We start from the raw sequence: 25,280 nt of genomic DNA, 5'->3' as shown, positions 1-25,280 counted from the left end.
CACACCACAGACTGAGAAAGATCTCACCACAAATTTACTAAGGGTGTTTTTTAAGAACTGGAAAATTAAGGACTGGGAAGAAATAGCTCTTTTTGTTTTCTGCCTACTGCCTGCTCAGGAAGTTTAGTAAGGCATACAGACACAAAATGAAGGAGAATTAATTTGATCAGGCTTCTCTGTAGGTTCTCTAAAATTTTAGAAGCCTTCTTTTGGCAACAGGTCTACATCTCCTCTGTAGCTAGCAGTGCCCTTCTCATGCAGGATTTTGTGCACATTCATCATCAGCAGTGTTATAATAAGAACAGATACCTTTTAGAGCTCAAAATAAATCAGGACAAGGTCCTGAGCACAGGTAATTATGGTTATTTGGTGCAAGAAGTTGTTACTAGCCACATGTGCCACTGGCTCAGCTATTTTCAGCTCATTGGTTGTCACAAAGAACCCAAGCTTTGGAAAGGGAGCTAAGGAGGACTTCAATCAATATTACCATCACTGGTTTCTTGGGGTGTCCCATCAACAACCTGCCATCCTCCAAAACCAACAGGAAGATCAGGTCTTGTCATCCAAGCTTCATTCCAACAATGATAGTTCCTTAGACGTGAAACCAAAAAATTAAATTATTGAAAAGAAGTATATAGACCAAAAACAACACATGCATTTATGTCCTAAAATTGCTTCAGTAGCAACATTTGTAAATTTAGAGGTGGCAAAGTTGGGTCTTTTTAGAGAATAGATTTTTCAGTCTAAAAGTTTGGTACCTCTGTTAAAACTTGCAGTCAAGAAACTAAAACAAAGGACTGCGGCTTTCAAGTTGAAGAAAATTTTGATTCATCTGATGTCTTTTGAATGCAAATGTCTCAGAAAACTTTACAAGTGCTTGGAGATTGTCGGGGTATATGAAGAGCTACACAAACTACAATTCCTTTCCATCCAGGCAACTCCACTTCAGTGTGCCTGCTAAAGCAAGCAATGCATCATCTTCAAGCCACTGAAGTACGGTCTGCTTTACAACTATTAAGGCTGAAGTACAATGTACAGCATGTAGTTCTGTTTTCATGGCTCAAGCCAAATATGCTGAGCTGGTGTCCATGTAAGCTGGTTGAGAAAAAGACCCTCTACAGGCTTTATAAGACCATCCTCATTTTGAATTTCTTACGAACTCTTCCCCAGTGTGTCATATCAGTGAGAAAGGTCAGATCTCCTAGAACATACAGTTTCTCAAAAACCTATGACCACTGTTGGCTACTGGTGCTTATGAGAGAACACAAGCAAAAAAAAAAAACCAAAGGAAGAAGGTCTTGCAGTAACACCAGTGAAGTGTTTGAATTTCATTACTGCAAGAAAAAAGGATGAAGAAATAGACAAGGGCAATTTTGCTTGCAATTTATACATATCCTACAGCAAACATGAATAAAATTACATCTGTGTAGCTGCTGATACAGCTCCTAGTACATCCAATGATATTAGCAACCAAAATGGGGATTGTTAAACTCTGACCATTTCATTAATAATAGGTGAAAACCAGACATGAAGCGGAACTGGAAGGATCTCAGGCTTGTCTAACAAGATATTTCAAAGTGGAAATGAAAGCTTGGATCACGGTAAAACTTGTCAGTTAGAAGAGTTAATGAAGCAGCACTACAGAGAAAGGAATTATTCAAGAAAATGGCACACATTCAGAGAATTTTTGATGTTTCTGAGAGTAGCCAATGCTGAATCATGCTTGCAGAGCTTTGCTGAAGGCTACCAGAGAAGGGGGATGTGCTCTCTGGTAGGGTGGGTTTTGGAAACAGTTATGCCAATATGTGAGAGAGACAACCCTTGCCCTTCAGCTTTCATTGGTTCTCTTTGAATTAAGCTCAGATGTGTCACTGGCCTCGTAAAAGAAGAACCTGAAGAGCAGGCAGGAGGGCAGGATGAAAACACCAAGTGGGGCTTAAGTGTACAGAAATGCTCTGCTTCAGTTCTGCAGTTAGGTAATGCAGTTTTTTCTATGTTTTTTCTATATTCATCCTAGGGACAGGACCTTTATTACTGGTTTCTACTGATGTAGTGCTAGGTGCAGCAGAACAGCAAATTGGTGGGTCTGCTGCCATGCAAATAGAAAATGGACTTAGGAATATTGAATGTGAATGGGCAAAAAGGATTTTGCTTGTAAAGCACGCAAGCATTAAGGAAAGGGGGGTGAGGGAAACATTTGCCTCTCCAAAATGTAGCAGAAACTCCTCTCTGGTAGAAGTGAGCACAGCTGAGGAGCTGGCTCTGTAGCCATAATTTGTTAAACTGATTCTGTAGTTCTTGTATTCTACAGCAAGCCTTAGACATTAAAAAAAGCTAGAATGGCTATACAGATCAATGTAGTGACCATTAAATATTTACAGGGATAATTACAAATAGACTAAACAAAGCAATGGGGAAATTAATAAAAGATGACCAGGTGGGTTTTATGCCTGGAAGACAATTTAAGAAGGCTACTTGGTATTGCTTATGAGACAGGCACATGCTGGAAACAGCTGCTGCCCTTTCATTAGCTAATAAGCTCAAGCATTGGGGTTGAGAGAGGCACTGGCAATGTTACTGAGAAATTAGGGAAAAGTGAGATGGAAGTGAATGGGAGAGAGGAGGTCTCAGAGGGGCATCATCCATGGGCCTGGATGAACCCCCCTGGGGCTGTGTGACTTCGAGCAAGTTTCTGCTCATCAGTCTGCTAGGACCTCACATTAGGAATGAGCCTTGATACCCATCCAAGATAAATATTTTTTAAGTGTCTTTATATCATCATTAAGGAAGACAAGGAGAACAAAGTAAGGGGACAGAGGCAGTACTGATGGGCCCAAATCCGGCCTGCTCTATATAAAAATAACTTTTTGCAATGTCGGTGTAATTTTGTATATGTGTTGTTCTGTCGTTGTTGTTTCCTATCCTGAGGGAGAAGATGATCTTTAATAAAGATAAAAAAAAGCCAGATAACATTCAGAGGGAGCCCCACACTCAGAGATTGATCGAACTAAAAATTCTGGCTCCAAGTAACACTGAAGCCTGAGAGTATTTAAAACCTGAAGAGAGATCATCTCCAGCAGTACATGGCAATAGAAATGATATATTAATAAAGAAAAAGAGCTTCGCTTCTAGTTTTCAGGAGATTATAAATAAAACTGAGAAATACATTAAAAAAAAACATTATAAATACCTTCAGCTTGTCCTCTTAAAAAAATTAAAAGAAGCAAATAAAAGAAATAAAAGAGACATTAAAAATAAAATCAAGGTTAAGACACGAGCCATTTAAAATTGCTATGTGTGCTACCACAGAGTGTTACAGAGTAATAAAAAGAAAGGACACAGAGGAGAAATGAAAGAGGTGTGTAATATATTAAGTCATGCCCAAAGGGTTATGTGCACCATGTACTAATAAATACACCAAGAGGATAAAAGGATGAATAAGGCAGTTCAGAAAGTAATCAAGCAAAAAAAAAAAAAAAAAGAGAAAACTTAAGATGGAGGATGAAATGCTAGTGTGAAGTTGCATATGGATTTCAGCAAGGATGATTATGGATGATCTGGCTCTGTCCCAAAAGAATGGAAAACAAAACAGAGCTAAAAAACAGGACTAAATTAAGAAGTCTTGGGAAGCATCTTAGAAAAGAAGTAGGGAAGTAAAAGAAGTAAAAAGAAATGTCAAAAGTGGGTAAAAGTTGTTTCACAGGCTGGGTTAGGAGAAGGGGAGAAGAGCCGAAATCATGAAAAGTCTGAAATGTGGCAATGACTCATTACAGGGTGTATATGGCAGCAAGTAATTGGGTTTTGTTTCACATAATTTATAAGCAGAGGAAGTTTCAGAAAAAAAGTTTGTTTACTTCTCTGTGAGCCATGGAAGGACCAGGCCCATGATATGTACTGAGGCCCTCTTGTCACGTAGACCAGATGCAGTTTAGTAAACTGGGAAAACTCAAGGATCCTAACAGGAGGGAACAAGTAAAATAGCAGGATCATAATCCTGGATGAAAGGAGAGCAGCCTCTGGCCTGTTTAAGGTCCTGCTTGGAAGAATACCATGGAAGGCAGTTCTAGATAGAAGATGGGTCCAGGAGAGCTAGTTGTTTTTCAAAGGTCTCCTTATCCAAGCTTAAGAATGTTCCATCCCTATGTGCAGGAAATCATCCAAAAGCAGCACAAGGCCTGCATGGTGAATAAGGTGGTCCCAACTAAACACAAACTTAAAAAAAAAAAAAATGGCACAAGAGTTGGAAGCAGGGACGGGTGACCAAGAGGAATAGAGAGACACTGTCTGAGCATGCAGAGACAGGTTTAAGAAAGCCAAAACCCAGATCAAATGAAGTCTGTAATGAGACATAAAGAGCTGTAAGAAAGGCAAGTACATCAGTACCAAAAGGAACACTGTGGAAAATGTGGGTCTGCTGCTGAAGGGTCAGTGGTGGCAAAGGACTAAGAGAAGGCAGAACTATTCAATGTCTTCTTTACCTTCATTTTTACTGCTAATATTTGTCCTCAGCACCCTGAGACAGATGGGGAAATTTGGAGAAACAAAAATTTATCTTCCACAGAGGAGGAGCAATTTCGAGATTAATTAAATGAACTGGACACACAGAAGTTCTATGGATCTGATGAGATGTGCCTAAAAGTTCTGAGGAAGCTAGGCAATGTCATTGTAAGACCACTCAAATCTATCTTCAAAAGGCCATGGTGATCAGGGGAAGTTCCTGAGGGCAGGAAGAAAGCAAGTGCCACTCCTTTCTTCAAGAAAGAAAAGGAGTACCCAGGGGACTACAGATTTTTCAGCCTCGTCCCTGGTCCCTGGAAAGGTTACAGGCTTCAGCTAGAGCCCAGTCATGAGTTGTGTACCCCAGGGCTTGATGCTGAGTCCAATACTGTTTAACATCTTCATTTAATGACCTGGGTGATGAGACCTACTACACCCTCCACAAGTTTGCTGATAGAGAAAACTGGAAGGAATGGCTAATACATTAGAGACTGCACATGAGAAGAGGATGAGACATTTGGGACTGTTCAGCCTAGGGATGGGAAGGCTCAATAGGACCTAATTCACATGTACAAATGCCTCATTAGAGAGTGAGGGGGAAGAAGACCATGCTAGGATCTTCTCAGTGGCCCCCAGTAACAGGACAAGAAGGAATGGGCACAAATGGAAACACAGAAATTTCTGTCTGAAGACTTTTTTCCTGTGAAAGTGGTTGACCACTAACACAGGTTTCCCAGACATGTTCTGGAGTGTCCACCCTTTCAAGCGTTTAAAACCTAACTGGATACAGCCCTGAACAATCTGCTTTAGCTGGCCCTGCTTTGAGCAGGGGGTTAGATTGACTTTCTGGGGTCCCTTCCAGTCTAGACTATTCTGTGATGCTGTGATACAAGCTTCCGATGTAAACGTACGTAATTGTTTCCCTCAGATTCTCTCCTGGGGGTAGCAGATTATGGAAACCATATAAAAGAGGTTACAACAGGTTCAGTAATTTCCTCCACCACAGAATGGGTTTATTGCAGTTTTAGTACAAAGACTTCCAGAGATTAGGTTGATAATGAAACATGCTGATGAGCACCTATGCTGATGATTGAATATATCATTGGCACAAATCAGGTATATTAACACTGATTAGAACAAATACCTCCTGAATATAGGAATATAGACAGAGGTCACATTCAGTGCTTCACTCTGAGGAGGAATGGCTTGAGGCCCCATAATCCACACATAATTTCTACTGTACAGAGCATATAATCAAGATATGCTAAACTTCTGCTGTCAGGCAGGAGAGAATAAGAGTTTGAGGAGGAAGTTAGAGCACTGTCTTGTCCAAAAGAAAGTAGACTCCATTTATTGTTCCTAGGGATTTTTGTTTTTATAAATCTCGTGATAGTATATCAATAACTTCCATGATACTTTGGCTTGTTTCTTTCTCAGCCAAACTGGATTTATTTTTGAAAGCACCTATTTGTGACAGTAACTGCATGTACATGATGTAAAATCAGCCTATAAGCATGGGAACTGGGCAGAAGCAGGACAAAAAGGGCGTTTTTCCATAGATGTTGAGGTATCTCTTTGAGCCTGGCTTCACACTGACAGATGGAAATGCCCATCCTACCAGTTTCCATTTCTAGAAATGCCCTGGCCCTAAGGAGCACAAAGCCATTCCAGCTCTCTTGCTTAATTGTGCACTATACTAAATGGTAAAATTAGTAGTGGGATACCCTAGGGTATTTCTCTCTACATGGCAAGCAATTCATATTAGTCAGCCTACTAACAATACATTCATTCTGTTTTACATAAGCTAGCAGTGTTCTTTAATGTACAGAGAAATAAATAAACTACAGGCATTGTTGTCACATTTTTTTACTACTTGTATAGTTGACACATTGAAGGCGTTTGCCAGGAGAACTCAGAACTCACCAGATAGAGTCTTTTGTAAGTTTGGTGTCCACTTTCCCTTCATCATCCAGAAATATGTCTAACTGTAAATTGGCATTGTTGTCATGGGCAGAAGAATAGTTGGTAATAAGTCTTGCAGGTATCCCCAAGCACCTCAGAACTGTGACAAAGAAAGAAGTGTAATGAGAAGGACAAATATGAAGATATTGCTCATGGATAACAGGTTGGGGTGTGAGAAACTTGTAGCTGGAATAAGACTGAAAAACTCCATCAAATCAACCCAAGTAATTCCTCCTATTTGCCTTTATATAGAATATGTTAAATATTTCATTTGGTCCCAAAATGATGAGCATTAAAGGTATGTGATGGTACAGTCATTATAACCTAAGCAGCCAATTAGCAACAATTGCAGAATAATCTTGCATAGAGACCACACTGCAGCTTTTCAGGGCAAATCTGGGTGTAACGGATCTATTGCATGACCACATGTGGTATAGGGAAAAATGAGTCTGAGCTAGCAAGAAATTCAAAATATATTAAATCTCCTAGTAGCAGTAATTCAGGAGAAACATGAGACTGTGCTGAAAAGAAAATTAATAGAAAGTGTCTCCTTTTGATTGATTCGGGGGTTTCCAGTTTGACATTTGCCATCAGAAGAGATCTGGAGAACGCAAAGAATAAAGCAGGAAATTATTGCTAACAAGGGTGAATAGCTGTGTTGCTTGCAAGTGAAATATCATTTAGACAGTCTGAACAAAATGCATCACATAACTTGTATGGATGGTTAAGTAACAGTATTTTGGAGTCAATGATCCCTGAAAGGATCTTGAAAGGAGGATCAAAAAAAACCCAAACTAGCCCAAACCAAACATGAAGCCCGTACCCCTAAATCTCAGACCATCGCAGTGTAGCACTAATGCCTCTTCTTACCATTTGGCAAGTGGTAAATTTGGGATATGTGGAAACATTAGGGCTACACTGAGTTGCAGTAGTGCATCGTTAGGCTTCTGTGTTTGCTGTGCAACCTGACTGATAATAGACATGGAGCTCCCATGGGGAGAGAGGGACTGCAAAGTGACACATCACCTCAGCTTCTCCAGATGAGATATTTTGTCTCTTGGCCAAAACATATTCCTGCTATCCAATACAAGAGCCAACAAGGCTCTGCAGAAAACAGGGATTTCTTTCTGAAAAGTAAAAACATTTGTACTGAAAATTCTATTTAAAAATATTTCTGATGCTGCAACATTGAACAGCCCATCCTGATACTGCTGAGTTTTGTATATTCATTAGTGTCACTACTGTGACTTCCAATAACGTGTAACCCTGCACATTCATTTCAAGTTCCTGGATGACAAATTACCTGGATGCATCCAATACCAGATGTACCTATTGATTAAACTTAATTCAAGCACCCTCCCAGGCTTCCAGCACATGAGCCATCAGGGCTCATTGAAAATAATTTGTCTGACAATTTCAAGATTAATGACCATTTTTCAGAATGTTTTAGCATTTTTAACGGATGACTATCCAGAGTGTATGACAGAGTAACCTTGGAAAGCTGGACTGGTCACAATGGTAAAACATTGGCAGCTGAGTAAGACACAAAATCAGCTCAAAACAACCCTTCTAGCTGCACAAGGCTGTTTGGACCTTTGCTGTCCTCTCTGTGCAGTGGTCAGCAGTGGGACATGTCCGTGGCTACGTATCAGGCCAGCCACAGGGCATCATTTTTTTTCGTAATGCTTAGCAAGCTTTATACTTCAGCAATCCTTGCAGTAGGACAAAGTGCCAGGTCTCTGACTTGACTAACTTAGTCAGCAAACTGAGTCAGGTTTTGCCCCAGATAAAGATGCCTCTCCATTTAACACAGCAGGCTCTGAGCCTCTGCTGCCTTGCCCCAGTTTCACTGTGGCCTGCAGGCAAAATTCTGCGTAGTGGTGATTCAGGGCCAGCGTAGGGGGAAGGTGGGTGAGCTGCTGTGTGTCTGCCTGTCACCTAGAGAAGTCCAGATGAGACACCTGGCAGGGAAAACAAAGTGGAAGGAAACCACTGGAAGGAATTTCAAACATAGGAACCATTTGCAGGAGCCTCTTCAGAACCATTGTGTTGTACAGAGGCCAAGGAGCACCAAGAACAAAACAAGTGACCTCAGGCACTGAAGGGATTAGATGTCTCTCAGGTCCTTTCTGCATGATTACTCAATATCCCACTGCACCAGGAATAAAATGAAGCATTTCATGTGCCAAAGGACAGAGCACCTGTCAGCATGTCAAATCAAAACAGGAACCGTCACAAACATATGGAAGAGAAGCAGAGAAATCTAAAACTGCATCCCTTGCCACAGCTGTAAGAGAAGTGTACCAGAAGAAGGTTAGGTGGTCAGAAGACACTTTATTTATGAGATACTTACTGTTTTGAATGGCTTTTGAACTACTCCAGTTACCCTGAATTGGTTATGAAATGAAATCATCCAAATTGGAGGAAAATTATTTTAAAAATGAAACATACACACATAAAAAGGGGGGAAAGAAAGAAAGTGAAAATGCAGAGATGTCCAGCGCTGCCTGAGGGTGAAGAACCAGTTTTGTAACTTGTCATTAATTATTCAATTTCCATGTTTCTTGCAGAATGTGGGTGATTAATATCCTACATTTTTGATAGACAGATAAAGTAAAGAGAAGTGTAAAGCAATACCTTGAGACAGCAACATGTGACAGCATTGAGACAGATGACAAAGGAAAACATTTCATGAAGAGCTTTTCTGTAATTTCCTTTTCACATCTTAAATACAAGGACCAAAGCTTAGACTTTCAGCTGTGGTTGAAAAAGCACTTGATGAAAAGAAGGCTTCAAGCCTGCAGAAATACTTAAGGTGTTCCCCTCATTCTAAGCTGATCTAGTTTGATACTTAAATGTCTATGTTCTAAATGTTTCTAATGAAGATCATCTGGATTTAAGAAACATATTTATTTTAGTTTCTGTTCAGGTTTGGCCAGTGCCATAAGCATAGCAAGAGCTTGACTGCCTCTACCTTGGCACTTGATATAAGCATTACTTTCAATGTCTGGCCCTCATTATCTGTATCATGCACATTTTTTACACTCCCAGAGTCTTTCTTGATTGCTAATATGTTGCACTGTGTTCCACTATATTAGTAGAGTTCATCTCGAATGTTGCTGTTAGCAGGCACAAGACAGTAAAAAAAACGGGACCAATCCAACAGTGATTTCCCTATTGGTTTTTACAACCTGCAACACCCCATTTGCTGCAAAATTGGAACTCTCGTTCAGGCAATCGTGTTTTGACTTTAACCTTGTAGTGCAAGACAGTTCTTAAACCATGTCAGCCTTTTCGTCACTGCTCTCACTCACAAACTCCCCCCAAAATGTGAACTCTGCTCAGTAGACAGGTACTGCCATGTCAGTCTTGCTAGAAGCAATCCTTGGTAGGTGAGATTTATCCTTTTGGTAGCAAAGATACCACCACATATACCACCTGGGGTAACAGTTTCATGTTGCAGATGCAGATAAGAAGGCCCCTGTTCATCTTAGATTTCCTAGCAGAAATGTGGACTGTGCCAAAAGACTTTCTCTCTTCCAAACTTACCCTCTATGAGTCACTGAATACATTTGAATGAACAAATAAATAGTCAACAGATTTGTGTGGAAGAGCAGCCAAACTGAAAGAAATGCCAGAAGTTTATTTAGAGAACATCTATTTTAGCCATGTATTTTTAAGTATCTCTACTATTTACTCCTGAACATCCCAGAGCCAGGAGGTATTTTAGCGAGTTTAACCGAAAAGCTCTGCCTGTTATGCAAAAATTATATAGCAGGGTGGAGCTTTCCTCACTGGTACCTACATGTGTTGAAGACACCAGCAAAGACCCAGCACTGGCCATATCTCACGGGTTGCTTAGAACTGTAATACTCCAAGAGAATGTCCACACTTCCTGTCCAGGCTGAGGGTGCAACACCATAAGCATATGTATTGTCCCAGGATCCAGCAATCACACCATTGTCATCCCTGGAGTTAATCTAAAGACAAAAGAAACAGGCATTAGGGATGTCAGAGTCTGAATAATAAAGAGCTCTTTAAGCCAGCAGAAAAAAATAGGATGCGACAGACTGAATATAGCCAGGTTTAGGCTAGCAATAAGACAGAAATGTTTAATTATGAAGGTAGAAGATGAAAAGAACAATCTTGCTAAGGGCCATGTATTCTCCATCACTGAAAAATTTTGAATGAAAGTCAGATACTTAAAAATAATGGTGACATTAAATCACCATACTGAGTATTCATGTTCCAGTTAAGTAAGTTTTATTAACCTTAAACATGCTTACTGCTATGTCTTTTTAATAAACATGATAAGTTATACACTGGCAAGCAAGCCTCAAAAATATTAATCTTGATTCTTTTGGAACATCATCTGTCTTTCTGTCTGTATCAGCCCAGAGATTTTAATGAAATCACTTCTGATTTACAGTGGATTGAGAGGCGAAAGAGTCCACTGTTATTTTTAGAGTAGAAACTAATTTCTTTGGTCCAGCACACATGAAAACAAGAAGGAATTTGCTGTGTAAGTTTTCCTCCTGTAAGATTATACAAAGCAAGGGGTTTTGCTGACTAATGGCTACACTGATAGGCGTTAACGAGCAATACATCTCCTGGCTGCAATTTGAACCAAACCGGTTGGGGCTGTGCAAAAAGCTCATTCGCTCTGTGCCTTTTAATTATGCTAATGTGGAACAGCTACATGCCAGCCAAATAAATCACAATTCTCATTTAAAAGCTTTTGGCTGGATTAACTACTGTTTTATAATTAGAAAATCGACTTCCTGTGAACCCGGGGACTGAATAAAGATAAGTATTCAGAATCATAACCAAAGGGTTAAGGGGCTGTGCCCATCTCACTCTTGTGGGAAACATGCCAAGAAAAGAGATATGCCAAGGAAAGAGCATCGTTTTGATCTTCAGGCTCTCCTCTGGCTATAACCATAGGAAGATGTGAGCCAGCCTGCCTGCTCTGAAATGTCAGAATGCCTCAGAAGGATCCCAGCGTGGCAGCACCTTCTCAGGCAAGTTCAGCTCCACTGCATTTCAACTTGAGCAAAAACGAGAGGAATGAACATGGGTGGGACTTTAAAACCTCTCAGCCACTTCTTATTGAGGTCCAGATTTCAGATGGGAAAAAATTCCATGTAGCTATGGCCTAACCCTTCAGATTAGACCTGAAGTCTAATTTACTGTATTAGTATTGACTGTATTTACAATGACTCCTGTATTTACAATGGTGAGCTTCTTCACCTTCCTGAAATGACGGAATGGCTCAAAACATAAGTAATATTCAATCTATCTTTGAGTTAATAAACTTTGTGTACTCTGCCCTGAAGGCTTCTATGGTCCCTGCATAAGGGTCCGTTTACACCTACTAGCCTAATGATGAGAGAATCACATTCAATTCTTACTTCTATCTGAAGGTCTGAAGCCATATTTCTAGTGTCTGGGGTGAAAGAAATTACCAAAGGGTTAAAAGAGAAAGAGAAGAGGGGATGTTCTCAGTACTTCTTGATTAAGCTATTCTCTTTAACATGGTGCTATGCAAGACTCAGCATGTGTCTCTGATGCACTGGAGATCTCATTTCAATGCTATCTAAGGCAAAAATCTCATTCTCTTAAAGCCTGGGCAAATGCTGTAACAAGAGGGTTAAAAGATTATCCATCTCCATGTCTGTTTTAGTAGCTGACTTGGGAGAATATCTAATTATGCTAGCTCCATGACCAGAGTATTATTCTAGGAAGAAGCAGGCATTAGTTCAGACCTCTGTAAGGCAGAGGAAGGGATTCAGCCTCTGCCTTCCACATCCTGGATGAATATTCCATCTTGAATATTAGGGATGGGGCTGCTCTTGCAGCCACAACATGACTGCTGGTACATAGCAGATGGAACTTGTGGAGACGTAAAGTCTTTTTACTCTTCCCTTCTGGTTATTTTAGGCACTTCCATTCTAAGTGGGGTAAATTTTGTGGACCCCATGTTTAAGAGGGCAGCTCTCACAGTGTTTTTTTCTGCGTCAAGATAGCACAAATAGATGTTCTTGGCCTGCCTAGGCCATTGGAGGCTTAAAAATCAGATATGGTAACACCCACCATTGCAGTGTCTTAAGACCCCAATGAGGTTTGTGCTGGAGTCCACATAAAGTCTCAGTTCTCCATCCCAAATTCCACCCATCACAGTGTCTTACTGCACACGACAGAAGTAGCTTTCTTAATTATCTCTAGCTACCAGAAAGCGAGCACAGTGTCACAAGAAATGCTGTCATGTCTAAAAGTGGCTCTTCTGCCACTGAGGTACCATTCTTAGGAAAGGGTGATGAGCTGACCTAAGTATTTTGCCCTCAGGGAAGAAAAAAAAAAAAAGGCAGACCCCAGAGGTCAGAATGGACAATGTGGCACCTGGCACCTTTTGGAGTGAGCTCAATGTGGCATGAGGACCAGTTGAATCAGCTGGGCTTTGATTTGTCAGTCACTCCTGACACATACTAGGCATCTACTACATACCACTGCAGAGGCAACACGGCAGATTTTAATTGGGTTTCCACGCCCAGAGAGCTCCAGTTCTGCCTTGTCCATAAGGAACAGACAAGCATCCAGGATGTTTTCTTCAAACTAGGTAAAATAAAATAAGAAGATTTTAAAAAGGAAAAACGGAGTGACGTTTATTCTGGAAAGCAAAAGCAAAGTTATTTTTTGTTATTTTATAATAGCTTGTTAGCTCCAAAATTAGCTGGTCAGGTCAAAGTTCTCTTTTTAAAAATACAATTTTTCTCCTAGCATAATTGTCCATGTATCACAAAAAAAAAGTGAGAGGCTGTAAGGGAAAAAAGGGTGTCCATTTCAATTCAATCTCAGTCTGATTTCCAGAAGGTTGAAATTACAACTTTGCCTTTCTGACAGGACATAATATTTTAAGTGCTAACAAGTATATAATAGGAAGATATTATAATAACTACAAGAAGCTAGTCTGCTCATGAAGGACTCGGTGTCCTTCACAGATGCCAGACCTGTTAATTTCAAGACTTCCCTGACACAGTCAAAGCAATGGTGGGAAGTTAAGCAGTAAGTGCTTTGGCAGAGTTAATTTGAAGACAATTTCCTTTTAAAATAATTTTAAAAATCTGTTTAAAATTGACAACTCAAAAGCTGATTATATAGATTAATCCTGCTCTAGAAAACTTAGACATCAAAAAATACCAAGTGACCTAGAGGAGTTTTCTTCAAAAACAGAGTGAAAAGGTACAGTTCCTTTGATCCAGAATGAACAAGCACAAGAATGAATTGAGGGCAGAGGTGCCTAAATAGACCAGAAACTATTTGTCACAGAACTTGCCCTGCAATGTATTTCATTTTCCTTAGGAGAAATTGCATAGCAAAGGAAAATACCTCTGTCCCTGGAAAACAGTAGGAGACAGGGAAACACACATTAATCATACAAATATCTTCTGGATACACAGTCCTATATTAACATTCCAGGCTTTGACAGACACTTCATGGAGCTTATCCCCTTGCCCTGTTAGGTCTTACGCTCCACACTTGCATCCTTAAAGATCATTCAAGCTAACAGGATTTTTGCTCTCATGCTGCTATAAGAGATGGATTTATTTTGCAGCTGTCTACAGCCTGGCTTAAGAGTCTTTAGCAGATAAGGATGATCTGTGTTTTGCTTCCTGAAGAAGAGAGCAAGAGCCCAGGCCAAGCTGATGCTTTGGAAGTCTGGGGAGAGTCAAAAGAGGCAGAAGAGTGAAGCAAGAGGTCTGAAAATCAAGCTCCAAAGAGTCAAGACTGCTGCTTATGTTGCAGAAGAGAAAATGGGAGGGACAGGAGTGACATCCTAAGCAGCAGCCGAGCTCTGGCACAAGCCAAGAGAGCAGAGGTACCACCACATTTCACAATCCCTCACCATTTCCTGACTTCATCTTTTCCTTAGCTTTGTGCCTGCCTGCCTCTCATTGCTCAGGATGCCACCTCTCTATGAAACCTTTTCAGCAAGCATCCTCCACAGCAGCACACCTCTGTCATCATCATCCACATGTGCACTGAGTTACTTTCTTTGGAGAAGATGTTCACTAGTCAGTAACACCTTGTACATATTCAGCAAAACAGAATTTGTGGTGTTTGGGCAAACAGGGACAGAAAGATCGGTGTTTCCCACAGATCTACTCCTAATGTTGCATCATCCCTGGGAGGCTGAATGATTGCATGAGAGATACTCCAGTCCACTCCACTGGTATGTGATGTAAATAACCTTGAGGGGATGACTGGGCTGTGGGGACCTTCCTTACTAAGGAGGATTTTTACAACAGATAATCTAACCTCTGGGACCTCCATGCTTCAGGTTCACTTTTCCTCTGGTCTGGCTTAGTGATTTATCTCTTTCAACAGGATAAAAATCTGCTTTCTGTACTTGTAGTCATCAGCAGCGCATAAGACCTGAGTTAAATCAATAAGAAGTTTACTCTGAAAATTAAATCTTTCTCATCTACAGTTTATGAGACACTGTCAGTCTTGCCAACATATACAGAAAGAATAAAGAGGAAAGAAATTGGTATCAAATTGTTGCCTTCCACCTTAGCATTTACAAAATGACATGAATGATTGTGAAATAACTGGATTAACATGGGAAGAGATACAGGGCCATCTATAAAGTTTAGATGCCTTACACTAGTGCAGTACTTAAAGATGCAGAACAGCCTTATCTTTGAAGCCAGTTTTGCCCTTCTTCACCATCAGGGATTTTAAAACATTAAATCAAACTAAATCTGTTTCCTGCTCTCACTCTTGGCATGAAAATGCTGTCTAGAGGGAAGTGTAATAGAAACACAGCACTTGTAATGCTGAACACCCCTGAAATGTGAGAGGAAACAGAGCAGTGGTGAGCAACCAGGACAGGTGAGTGAACTTGGGCCAGGAGCAGGCACTGCCTGCTCAGCAAAACCTGAAATGGAAATAAACCAAATTCATGATCCAGGAACTTGGTCAGAGCCTTCTGGGAAAGGCTGCAGATGGAAAACAGGGTGTGAGAAAATATACAGGCACAGGGGTTCTGTCTGCAGGCAGACATGCATTCTGTTACAGCGATGCAAAGTTGGGCTGGCCTTCACTGGGTATCCCCTTTCATGCTAACCTGTTTCTAATAGATGACCTTCTACTTAAATTTAAGTAAGAGGGGCTATGTCACCTTTGGCACTGGTTGAATTAGGGCTGCATTTCTCACAGTCTGTTGCAGACAGATGAGATCTAACATTGCCTATACTCTGATCTGAACACGTGCACGTGCTGCAAAGATAACACAGCTCAGCGTGTGGGCATGAGGCAACTCATGATGGCAACAAGAACTCTATGACCACCTGTTTCATTGTATTTTTCTTACAAAAAAGCCCTAACCAACTTTAAATGATCAATACAGCATCCAGCTTCTGACATTTCTCAGCTAGAGAATTCCTGTCTGCCTAAATTTCTTCCAAAGCCAAATTTACCCTGAATCCCCTGTGGGCTCTTCTGAGTCACTGGCTATTTACGCTTTCTTAGAAGAAGGGAATCACAGTCATGTTTCAAGGGATACCTCCATCCTCATTCATTAGAGCCATGTTTCAGCTGCTCTCTTGTTTTTTTCTTCCTCAGTCCTTTTTTCTTGCCTTTCCTCCTCTCTAGCTGATGCTGCTCATTAAAGAGAGCAGCTGTGAAAACCATCTCCTACTTGTAACCCAGTTTTGAACTGTATGTTCCTTTTTAATTTACAACCTGAGTTAAAGCTTCCAGCTGCCATTGTTCAAAGCAAAATTTTAGCCTAAGAATATTACCATGCATAAGTTTATCTGTATTTTTGCATGTGACCATTTGTATATGACCTTTCACCTCTATGATTCTATGTTGCTTTATGCTTTTTACTTACACTGCTGGACAGGGCTATATATCATAAATAGAAAACACACACTTGTGTGATATATCTGTGATGCAGGCCTTGCTGCTACTACTTTTACTCACAGCAATGCTCTCATTTTTAACATGCAGGACTGCTGAAATGCAGGAGATGCATGTTTTTAATGGTTGGAAATTGTCAGAGTAAGATCAGGAACATCACATCCTCCATCTCACTGAAAGGAAGGGAACCAGGAGAATATTTCTCCATTGCTTTGCTGTTTAAGATGCCTGTTACACCCACACAAAATGATCGATTCCATTACAACTCTTGGCTTGGGCACCCTTAGATGCATCTGCCATGCTCAGTTTTCACACTGGCAAATGACAGCAAAAGATGTACCACAGCACAGTGTGGAAATCAGGTCCTCTGATTTCAGACACTACAGGAATGGAAGCACATGACAAAGGGCTATGGAACAACCCTAACCTCTCAGGCAGAACTACCTCCTAGCACAACCAAATAAATAATGCAGTTTCTCAAGAGAGGCTGGTGTTTGTGTCAGGAAAGTGCCAGATTTGCAGAATATAAGCACCTCAGGCCAAGCCACCATAAAATTTAGCATCTTAGGACATAAATCCAGCAACTGGATTAAGCAGCACCATCTACATCCAGCCACTCATTCCTGTCTCTCCCTCTCCCTTATATCTGTCATAGAATGAATCCCAAATCTACAGAGCAAGGACAGAGCAAGCCAAAAAAATAAGCTGAGGGGTGGGGGGAGGTGGAAAATAATCAAAGACATGCTTATTCAGCTTGATCAACACTTCAATCTGAATCACTGCACAAGCACTTGCAAGGGGAAGGACGGGCCAGGAGGGGGCATTTTTGGTCAACTTAAATGCAAACCCAGATTTGGCCTCTAATTCCACCCCTCTCGTATCAGAGGCACCACCAGCTTATGGAATTGCTCTCCCCATACCACCTAATTCAAGAGTTATTTTTCTCTCAGTCAGGATGACAGACAGGGCCTGCAAACAACAGCACTGACACACCCAAAGGAATGGTGCAGAGGGAGGAACTCCTAAAGGCAGGGATGCCACAGTAAAAAACGATGAAATTGTGCCCTTAAATAAAGAAACAAGAGAGATGTGAGCTCAAAGAGCTCTCAGGGGTAAGCACACTGCCAATGCATCCAACTCAAGCTTTGAGATTGTCTTTAGCTGAAGGAAAGAAAACAATGCAAGAAGGCCCTTTTTGTAAGGCTGCGTCAGGGTGCTGCCACAAAAACTGAATGGATCTGTCACCATAGCATTAAAGAAACACTTCACTAATTTTTAATTGTGCAGTTCTAAAAATCCAGGAGGTGAGACAAGCAGAGTTCACTGTGTTCAGTAATGTTCTGCTGGAGCTCCTCTGAGTGACAGCTGGGTTAGTTCTGCTCATTTTGATTCTGCTTGTTAATGCCTTTTTCCCATTCTCACACAACTGAATTTTTTCATCCCACAGAGATTGTCAGGCTGGTTAGTGCTTACAAATTGATGCAGGTAAAACAGGCAAGCAATAAGGCTGATGTTATTGCAAGCACACTAGTACCAGACACCAGCCTGGCAGGGGGTGTTCCCCCCAGCCTGCAAGAGGCCACTGAAGAATAATGTTGTCAAGTCCAAGCAGCAAAGGGAGAGGTCACTGTGCACCCCTTTTGTCACCATGCTGAGGAAACTTAAAACTCTGTGATTAAATCCCAGGTTGTCAGTGAAATCCAGTGACAAGCTGACCTCAAAGAAGACCAGAATTATTTCCACCAAGCTGCTAAAATTAAGAGTCAAAGAGCAATACAACCCATTGCTGAAAAAATGGAAAAAAATAAATCTCAGCTCTTTCATGAAACTCGTTTGATCCTTAAGCAGCTACACCGCAGCAGCAGAAATACTGCTGCACTGTGGGAACTTCAGCTAATGGCTGTAACTTTAACAAGCAGCCTCTTAATATCTGAAATATGCCCCTAAAACAGGATCTTTAAATATTAGCTATTATAGCGTTGCTTTTCTGGATTAGACAATTACCTACTTCATACAATTTTAAAATCATGTCCCTTATCTTTCTGACAGGGAGACCAATAATGCACTCCACAGCCCATAGTCTCAACCACAGTCTGGTGTCAATTAAACTCACTTGCTGTCCTACTGAAAGCAGCCAGAGAAAGTCTAAATAGCTCACCTGACCATAACTCCAGCTTCTTAATTTTATGTCGTTGATGTTTCCATGGAAAACAATACCAACATCATTCAGGACATATTCTTCCCTTTCCTTCTCATCATCCAGATACACGGCATCCTCTGCATCAGTTTACAAAAAAATAAATGTTAACACAATCACTTAGTTTTTCTACAGGATAGATTCAAAATCTTAGCATATAATATAGGTATTTTTGATGAAGAGTACCCCTCTTCCATCAAAGAAAACATTACTTGCTTCAACAGAGTACAAGTATAAGAAGGTAGTGACCCTCGTTAGGAATATGATACACAACTTAAAGACATGCAAGATGCAAAAATGCTGACAACTGCTGCCTGTTTTCCCAGGATCTGTAAAGTATGATTAAAATGTCACATCTTATCAAGAATTGTATTATTACTGTGTACCACTAATTTAAAAGTTGGAGCACCATGATGCAATTCTGCATCTGTACAAACAGATCAAAGAACAATTTCAAACCTATTAATGTTAATGGAAAACAGCTCAAGTCAAGAGATCTAAAGACAAATCTGTAGTGCATTAAAAAAAAAAAAAAAAAAAAAAGGAGTACCACTTTTATAGTGTATTAACTGAGGGGCTTGATTGCTTTTTCTGTGTGTGTTATTGAGTGGAGCATCCCTCCCCCATGCAGCTTGACTGACCAGCTAATATGAGGAGAAATTCAAGTGTCCAAGTGAAAACTGGAAATAACTGGAACAATTATTTGTCAAAATGGATACAAAGGGTACATCCTAGATCAGTCTTATATCAAGAATCAAGAGCATACGCACAGACCCTCACCCTGCAAACATGATTCACATATGTAAATACCCCATTATAAATAGGGTATAACCTTAAATGACATAAAGCCATTCAGACATCCAAAGGTAAGTATGAAGCAGGTGATGATTCTGTGACACTAGAATAATTGAGGACTTATTTCCTGTTCCAATGCTGGCATTGTGAGACTAAGAGATGCAGCTCGACAATTAATAGCACAGGAGTTAATTAATTTAAGGAAATCATTCATGTGCTACCAGAGAGCAAATTAAAGGGAAGCAGTGAACTCTGATAGTTTGATATGGACAAGTACAAAAGTACTGCTCACTTCTGCCATAGCGAATTTCTTCAGCATCCCACTACAAATTACTGGAGGATCATTTAACTTTTAAAAGCCTATTGATTTGTAGTATTTTTTTTTTTAAATGTAAATCAGAATTGTAATTCCTTTTAAACCTCATCCTCAAAAGCTTCTTCATTTGCCCATAAAACTGCAGTTTGTCTGAAAATAAGTTAAAGTCTGAGCCCTGTGAAAAAAATCAATGGCAAAACTCACACTGGCTTCAGCTAGGGGTTTGCCAGTCTGCACACCTGACCCTAATGGAAGTTGTGTTTTCTCTAAATATAGTTATATGTCTATTACAGAGAGGTTATTCATAGATACGTAACATAACAACCTCCCCACTGGTGTGCAAGGAATGATAAGGGAGTACATGTTAGATGTAAGAAGAATGTATTGCATTTGAAGAGATCAGCTTTTGCCATTATGCTTTTGACAGAGTTGCAGTATAGGCTCTGCAGACAACATCCAAATCTGAGCAAATGGAGAAGGGAGAGGTCTCGTTGGGTTTTCTGTAAGGCAGGCAGTTCTGAGAGCTGCTCTGGCATTTGGTAGGGTGGTGGCACTTGCCCAGCTTCTAAGGGCTGAGCCACCAAGAAATTGCTTTATAGGTTTCTCACTACCCATGACATAGTCAAGCTGCACCCAGGAATCAAGTGGAAGATTTCAGGTTCATTGTATTCAGAGGCTACCAGGTGAAAGAGAATGTTAAAATTTGAGAGTGAAACAAAAAACTGCAGTCATTTATGCCAGCAGGAACTCTCATACTTATGAAACTGTATATTAGATTACCTTTTTTGAGGTCCACCCTTCAGCTCTTAACAAGTTCTGCATAACATGACACTAAAAAAGTAGATGTTACAGATCACCTAGGCTCCATTTCATTAGGCTGGATATGCCTGATTTGCTAATTACAGAAATATACGCATTCTCTCACTGAGTTTTGGATTTTATTAATTCATATCCACACAAATGGTACAGAGAAAAGCAGAAGTATATGTTTAAAGCAGGAGAACTCACACCTTCTTCTGTACAGTTATGCATTCAGTGGAGTATGTGAGTATGGCTTCCTGACAGCTGTTGTTTTCTTTCAGGGATTAAAAATATCAATATTGATCTGGCTGGTATCAATCAACATGCTTATATTATTTCAAGACTGCATGATTTTTGCTAAATCAGATGAAAAATGATTAACTTCTCTGTCAATTATTTTAAAATATTTGTGGGTTTTGATAAAGTAAAAAGGGTTCTGTGCTCCACAGAGAAGGCAGCTGCTTTGATTTTTGACAGCTTTCACCGCCCTTGAGGCTGTTTAGAAGAAAATACGAGGCATTTGTGGCTACTTTGATGCTAAGCATGCTCTACATAGTACAACTCCTAATTACTTCGTGCAAGTGGAGGCTCACATTTGACTAACAGAGAATTCCATGGAAATGCGCTGGGTTTGTTTGTTCTGTTTCTCTTGCAGTTTAGGGCCTTTTTTTCACTCGCTTCTTTTATCCTGGGAAATTACTAAGACTGTTGAAATGCTACAAAGAAGCAAATTAGCCTCTGTGCTTCTCTGTTTGAAGATGGATAAGGTGAAAAAACACTTCATGTGGAGGCAGTACTGCAGGCGAGGAATCCCACTGAACACAGGCTCCTTGTGAAAGAGATGAGGAGTGCAGAGGAGAGCAGCTCTTCCAGTTTGGGAAGGTGAGAGAGCATGAAGGGACCCTACCCAGTGTGGGAAACCCCATTCCCAGCAGAGCAACCACCTGGAGCTGGAAATCCTCTTTCTTCATGCCCAAAGTGACTGCTGAACAGACCAGCACCAGCAGACTACTGAGGGTGGAGTTGTCTGGCTTGTTCTGAGCACCCAGCCTCCTCTCAGTGAGCTCCTGGAGGAAACCAGGAATGCAAGGCTGGGTCTCACTGGAACCACAAAACTCCCGGGGCTCTTGCTGAAACAGGACAGTGCCGTGGCAAACACGAAGTTTCAAGATCTAGTTACCTACAAAACCCCCTCCACCCAGGGCCAAGATCAGCATGCTGCCTTGGGACTGCTATTGCTTGCCTACACTGATGTAGCAGAAGGGTGAAGCTCTGTGTAAGTTTTGCTCACATAGCAGTTAGGATGCAAGAGATCAAATTTAAGATTGAGCTATAAACACAGGAAAATCTTATTGGGGCAGATTGGGATGACTGGTAGAGTGTGAGAGGAGTTCAAAGTTAACCACATGTTCCTAATCCTCAAACTGTATTAGGACATGTAAACAGAAGAAACGTGCAACTGTCTCAATCAAGCTGCAGTATATAAATTGCATAAATAAATACACTTTGCAGGAGACTTGGTTGAATGAAAAGCATACCTCATCCCACAGAGTCTGCCACTTACTCAGATATACCCTGCATCTCCACCTGTGGGAGAGCCACACAAGTCAATACAAAGTCTTTACCCTGATATGGATTGAACGTTCCTCAGCAGAAGGTTGCTGGGACTCCATACCTCCTAGGAAAGAGCTCACAATATTCAGATCAGAGGAGCCTTTCCTTGCTTTCATGTAGTCTGATACTGCTAATAGTTAAGTTAAATTTCAAGAAGTTATTTTAACTCGACTTGCCATTTCTATCTTCTGTTTCAGAACTGAAAAAGGTCCAAAGCACATCTGTTTTCCCCAACTATGTTAGCTGGATGAAGAATGGGTGCTGCCATTCCTTATTATTACTTAAAAAGCAGGCTCTATCTTGCTTATTAAGTAATGCAAATGCCGCCTGCTTATCTGAAATCTCAATCTAGTAGCCTGCTGAATTTCCAGATGCTTGGGGCTGGTGTACATCATTTGGCAGGATCAGGCCCTGCACCTGCATCCTTAAAATATTCTCTGTGATAAGCCTTAAGTGTTGGTCTGGGGCTTAGAATATATATAAAAGCATCTGATGATTTAGGAAGCAAACTACTTTGTAGCTTGACTGGTGAAGTATTCAAACTTGTTCTGAAACAGCAGAAAAAAACCCTACAACCCTGACTGGGAAGATCTGTCAAAAATGAACTACAGTCAGAAAAGAGGTAATAAGAAAGGGCACAAATGCCTCTGTCTTAAAGACAAGCTCATACTGACACATTGATGTTTCTCAAAAATGATGAGTTGGAAAGCTGTGCTAGACACTGACAGAGCCCATACTCTGCTCCCTGCTCTAACAATCCCCATTCATTCCTGGCATCAGCCTTCTCTCTTTTTAATGAGGCTTTTCACTCAGACTTTTCTGCTTAGTTATTAACCCAGCAAACAAGTCTAGGAGATTTTCAAACTATTGTTTTCTCTGCAATTTAACTGCCTGAGTTTTTATACCCTTTTGTCATTCCACTGAGCAATTTTTCTCCAGTCAGAGGATAAAGCCTGGAGAAATAGTCCCTGGTTCTCTAAAATAAGGGAAGGGGGAAAAGGCAAACTAACCCAAACTACCTAGGATTAAAAGTGGGGGCAAGAAATGAGACTGAATCCAAATCCAAATGAAGCATACAGAAAACTAAAACTACAACAGACAGTGAGGGACAAAGTCTGAAGACATTGAGTCATACCTGAACACATCATGTGGAGATAAAAATGTCCTCCAGGGGTGACCCTGGGTTGCCTCCCCTGGGCCTGGGGGCACACAGCGCATCCTTGCTGCCCAGACACTCTCTTTTGCTTTCCTGAGGCAGAACTTTCCTGTTGGCCTTGGTGATGGCTGTTGCTGGAGGCAACTTATGACTGACTTGCTCCCTCCAGGTTTACTTCCATGATGTAGCTTTAACCTTGCTGGCATTTGGTCCCATTCAGCTCAGGTGTGAGGGAGGGAGGGCACAGAAGAGCAATGAGGATGAACAGATGTGATCAGTCAGCACGCAGGGCTGGTGAGGAAGGAGATGCTCTTGTGCATCTCTCTTCTACTTTGCTCTTGTGAGACCCTACCAGGAGTACTGTGTCCAGTTCTGGAGTCCTCAGCATAAGAAGGAGATAGAGCTCTTGGAATGTGTCCAGAGGAGAGCCACTAAAATGATCAGAGGGCTGGAGCACCTCATCTATGAAGAAAGGCTAAGGAAATTGGGGTTTTCAGCTTGGAGAAAAGGAAGCTCCAAGGAGACCTTATAGCAACCCTCCAAAATCTGAAGTTGACCTACAAGAAAGCTGTGGTAGGGCTTTTTACACAGCTGTAACAAGGGACAAGGGGACAGAGTAACAGAGTGTAACAGAGTGGACAAGGGGAAGTGGTTTCAAACTTGAAGAGGGGAAATTCAGGTTAGACATTAGGAAGAAATTCTTTAATTTGAGGGTGGTGAAACATTGGCACAGGTTGTCCAAGGAAGTTTTGACTGCCCCGTCCCTGGAAGTGTTCAAGGCAAGGTTGAATAGGACCTTGAGCAACCTGGTCTAGTGGAAAGTGTCCCTGCCCGTGCAGTGGAATTGGAACTTGGTGATCTTTAAGGTCTCTTCCAACCCAGACCATTCTAATGCAAGAAGGTATTGATTTTCCCTTTCCCACTCCCTGACTAGAAGCTTGAGCCAGCCTGTATGGTCCCAGTCACAGGACAAGGAGGGCAGCCAACCCCTTCACATCAAATTTTTCCTGCACATTAGAGCTTCAAGCAGTATTCAGTGGTTGTATGAGGCAATCTGAAGCAATTTAAGAAGCTTTTCTGGGGGGCTATACCTTTTCAAAGAGGGGATGAGACACTGTAGAGTCGTCATGCTGGCTAACAAACTGGCAGTTAAATACCTAGGACTAAAACAAAGGGATGCTCTTCTTGGGGTGGAGAACCACACCTCCCTAGCTGGAGCTGTGACAGGCTGAGGATGATTTCTTGAGCAGTTTTGGCCAGTCACCAGTGGGTTATATCTTTAGCAATGATTCCTCTCTTTCTTTTACACAGTCTCCTTTCTCTCTCAGACTAAAGCCTTAGCATGCTGCTCCAAGGTACCTACCCCCATGCTGCATTCAGAAGTCTCATGGTGTTGCAGGGCCTTGGACCCTGCCCATCTCTCCCCCTCACTCTGCTTTACTCAGCATTAACATATATCTTCCTAAATAATGCATAAGCTAATCATTGTTTATATTCCCTTGGACCAGGGGCAAGTAATGAATTCAGCACAAATCATTTGATGTACTGACAGGAGTGCAGCTGAATAATGGACTCCATTAATAATGCTAAACTTACTCGTCACTCGTTAGGATGGCCCTTGTGTTGTACAGGATTATTTGAGACATATACATTGGTTAAAAAAAAATTGAAAGATGAAGGAAAGGCGGTGGAAGAATATTAAAGTTAGCTGGAAACCTAAATATATAGTGATAAGTATGACTTGTAGCCTTACAAGTGTGGGAAGCTGACACCCAGTGCTACAGCCTGACAGAAGGCTGAACCAAACCTCTCCAGTCCTCCTGTCCTCTCCTTAGAGCCACAAATGAACTCCTTAGAGTTCATTTGGTAAAACACAATTCTGTCAGCATAAGGGCTGCTTTTACCCAGGATCCAGGGAGATTTAAAAAAAATAAATTGCTCTTCAACCCACCGGATTATAAAAAAAGACTCGTTTGCAAAATGTTCTGTTCCTCACAGAGGACAGGGTTGCTGGTAAT

The 25,280-nt window shown here is 41.1% G+C and overlaps 1 protein-coding gene across 2 annotated transcripts in view; it reads right to left on the bottom strand.

The window, feature by feature from the left end:
• The window catches only part of F13A1 (coagulation factor XIII A chain), a 59,474-nt gene that overhangs the window by 15,431 nt on the left and 18,763 nt on the right, over positions 1–25,280 (bottom strand). For both annotated transcript variants that reach the window (XM_008492578.2, XM_030446340.1), the window contains exons 5-9: positions 18,542–18,660; positions 12,964–13,071; positions 10,265–10,439; positions 6,421–6,559; positions 488–591 (exon numbers count right to left, since the gene is read on the bottom strand). In XM_008492578.2, coding sequence (XP_008490800.1) covers positions 488–591; positions 6,421–6,559; positions 10,265–10,439; positions 12,964–13,071; positions 18,542–18,660 — 645 coding nt within the window. The remainder of the gene's footprint in view (positions 1–487; positions 592–6,420; positions 6,560–10,264; positions 10,440–12,963; positions 13,072–18,541; positions 18,661–25,280) is intronic.

Source organism: Calypte anna, chromosome 2 (assembly GCF_003957555.1).
Source record: "Calypte anna isolate BGI_N300 chromosome 2, bCalAnn1_v1.p, whole genome shotgun sequence".
In the NCBI taxonomy this organism is placed as follows: Eukaryota; Metazoa; Chordata; class Aves; order Apodiformes; family Trochilidae; genus Calypte; species Calypte anna.
Note: the sequence above shows the minus strand (reverse complement) of the source record. Positions and strands in the feature narration are given on the sequence as shown.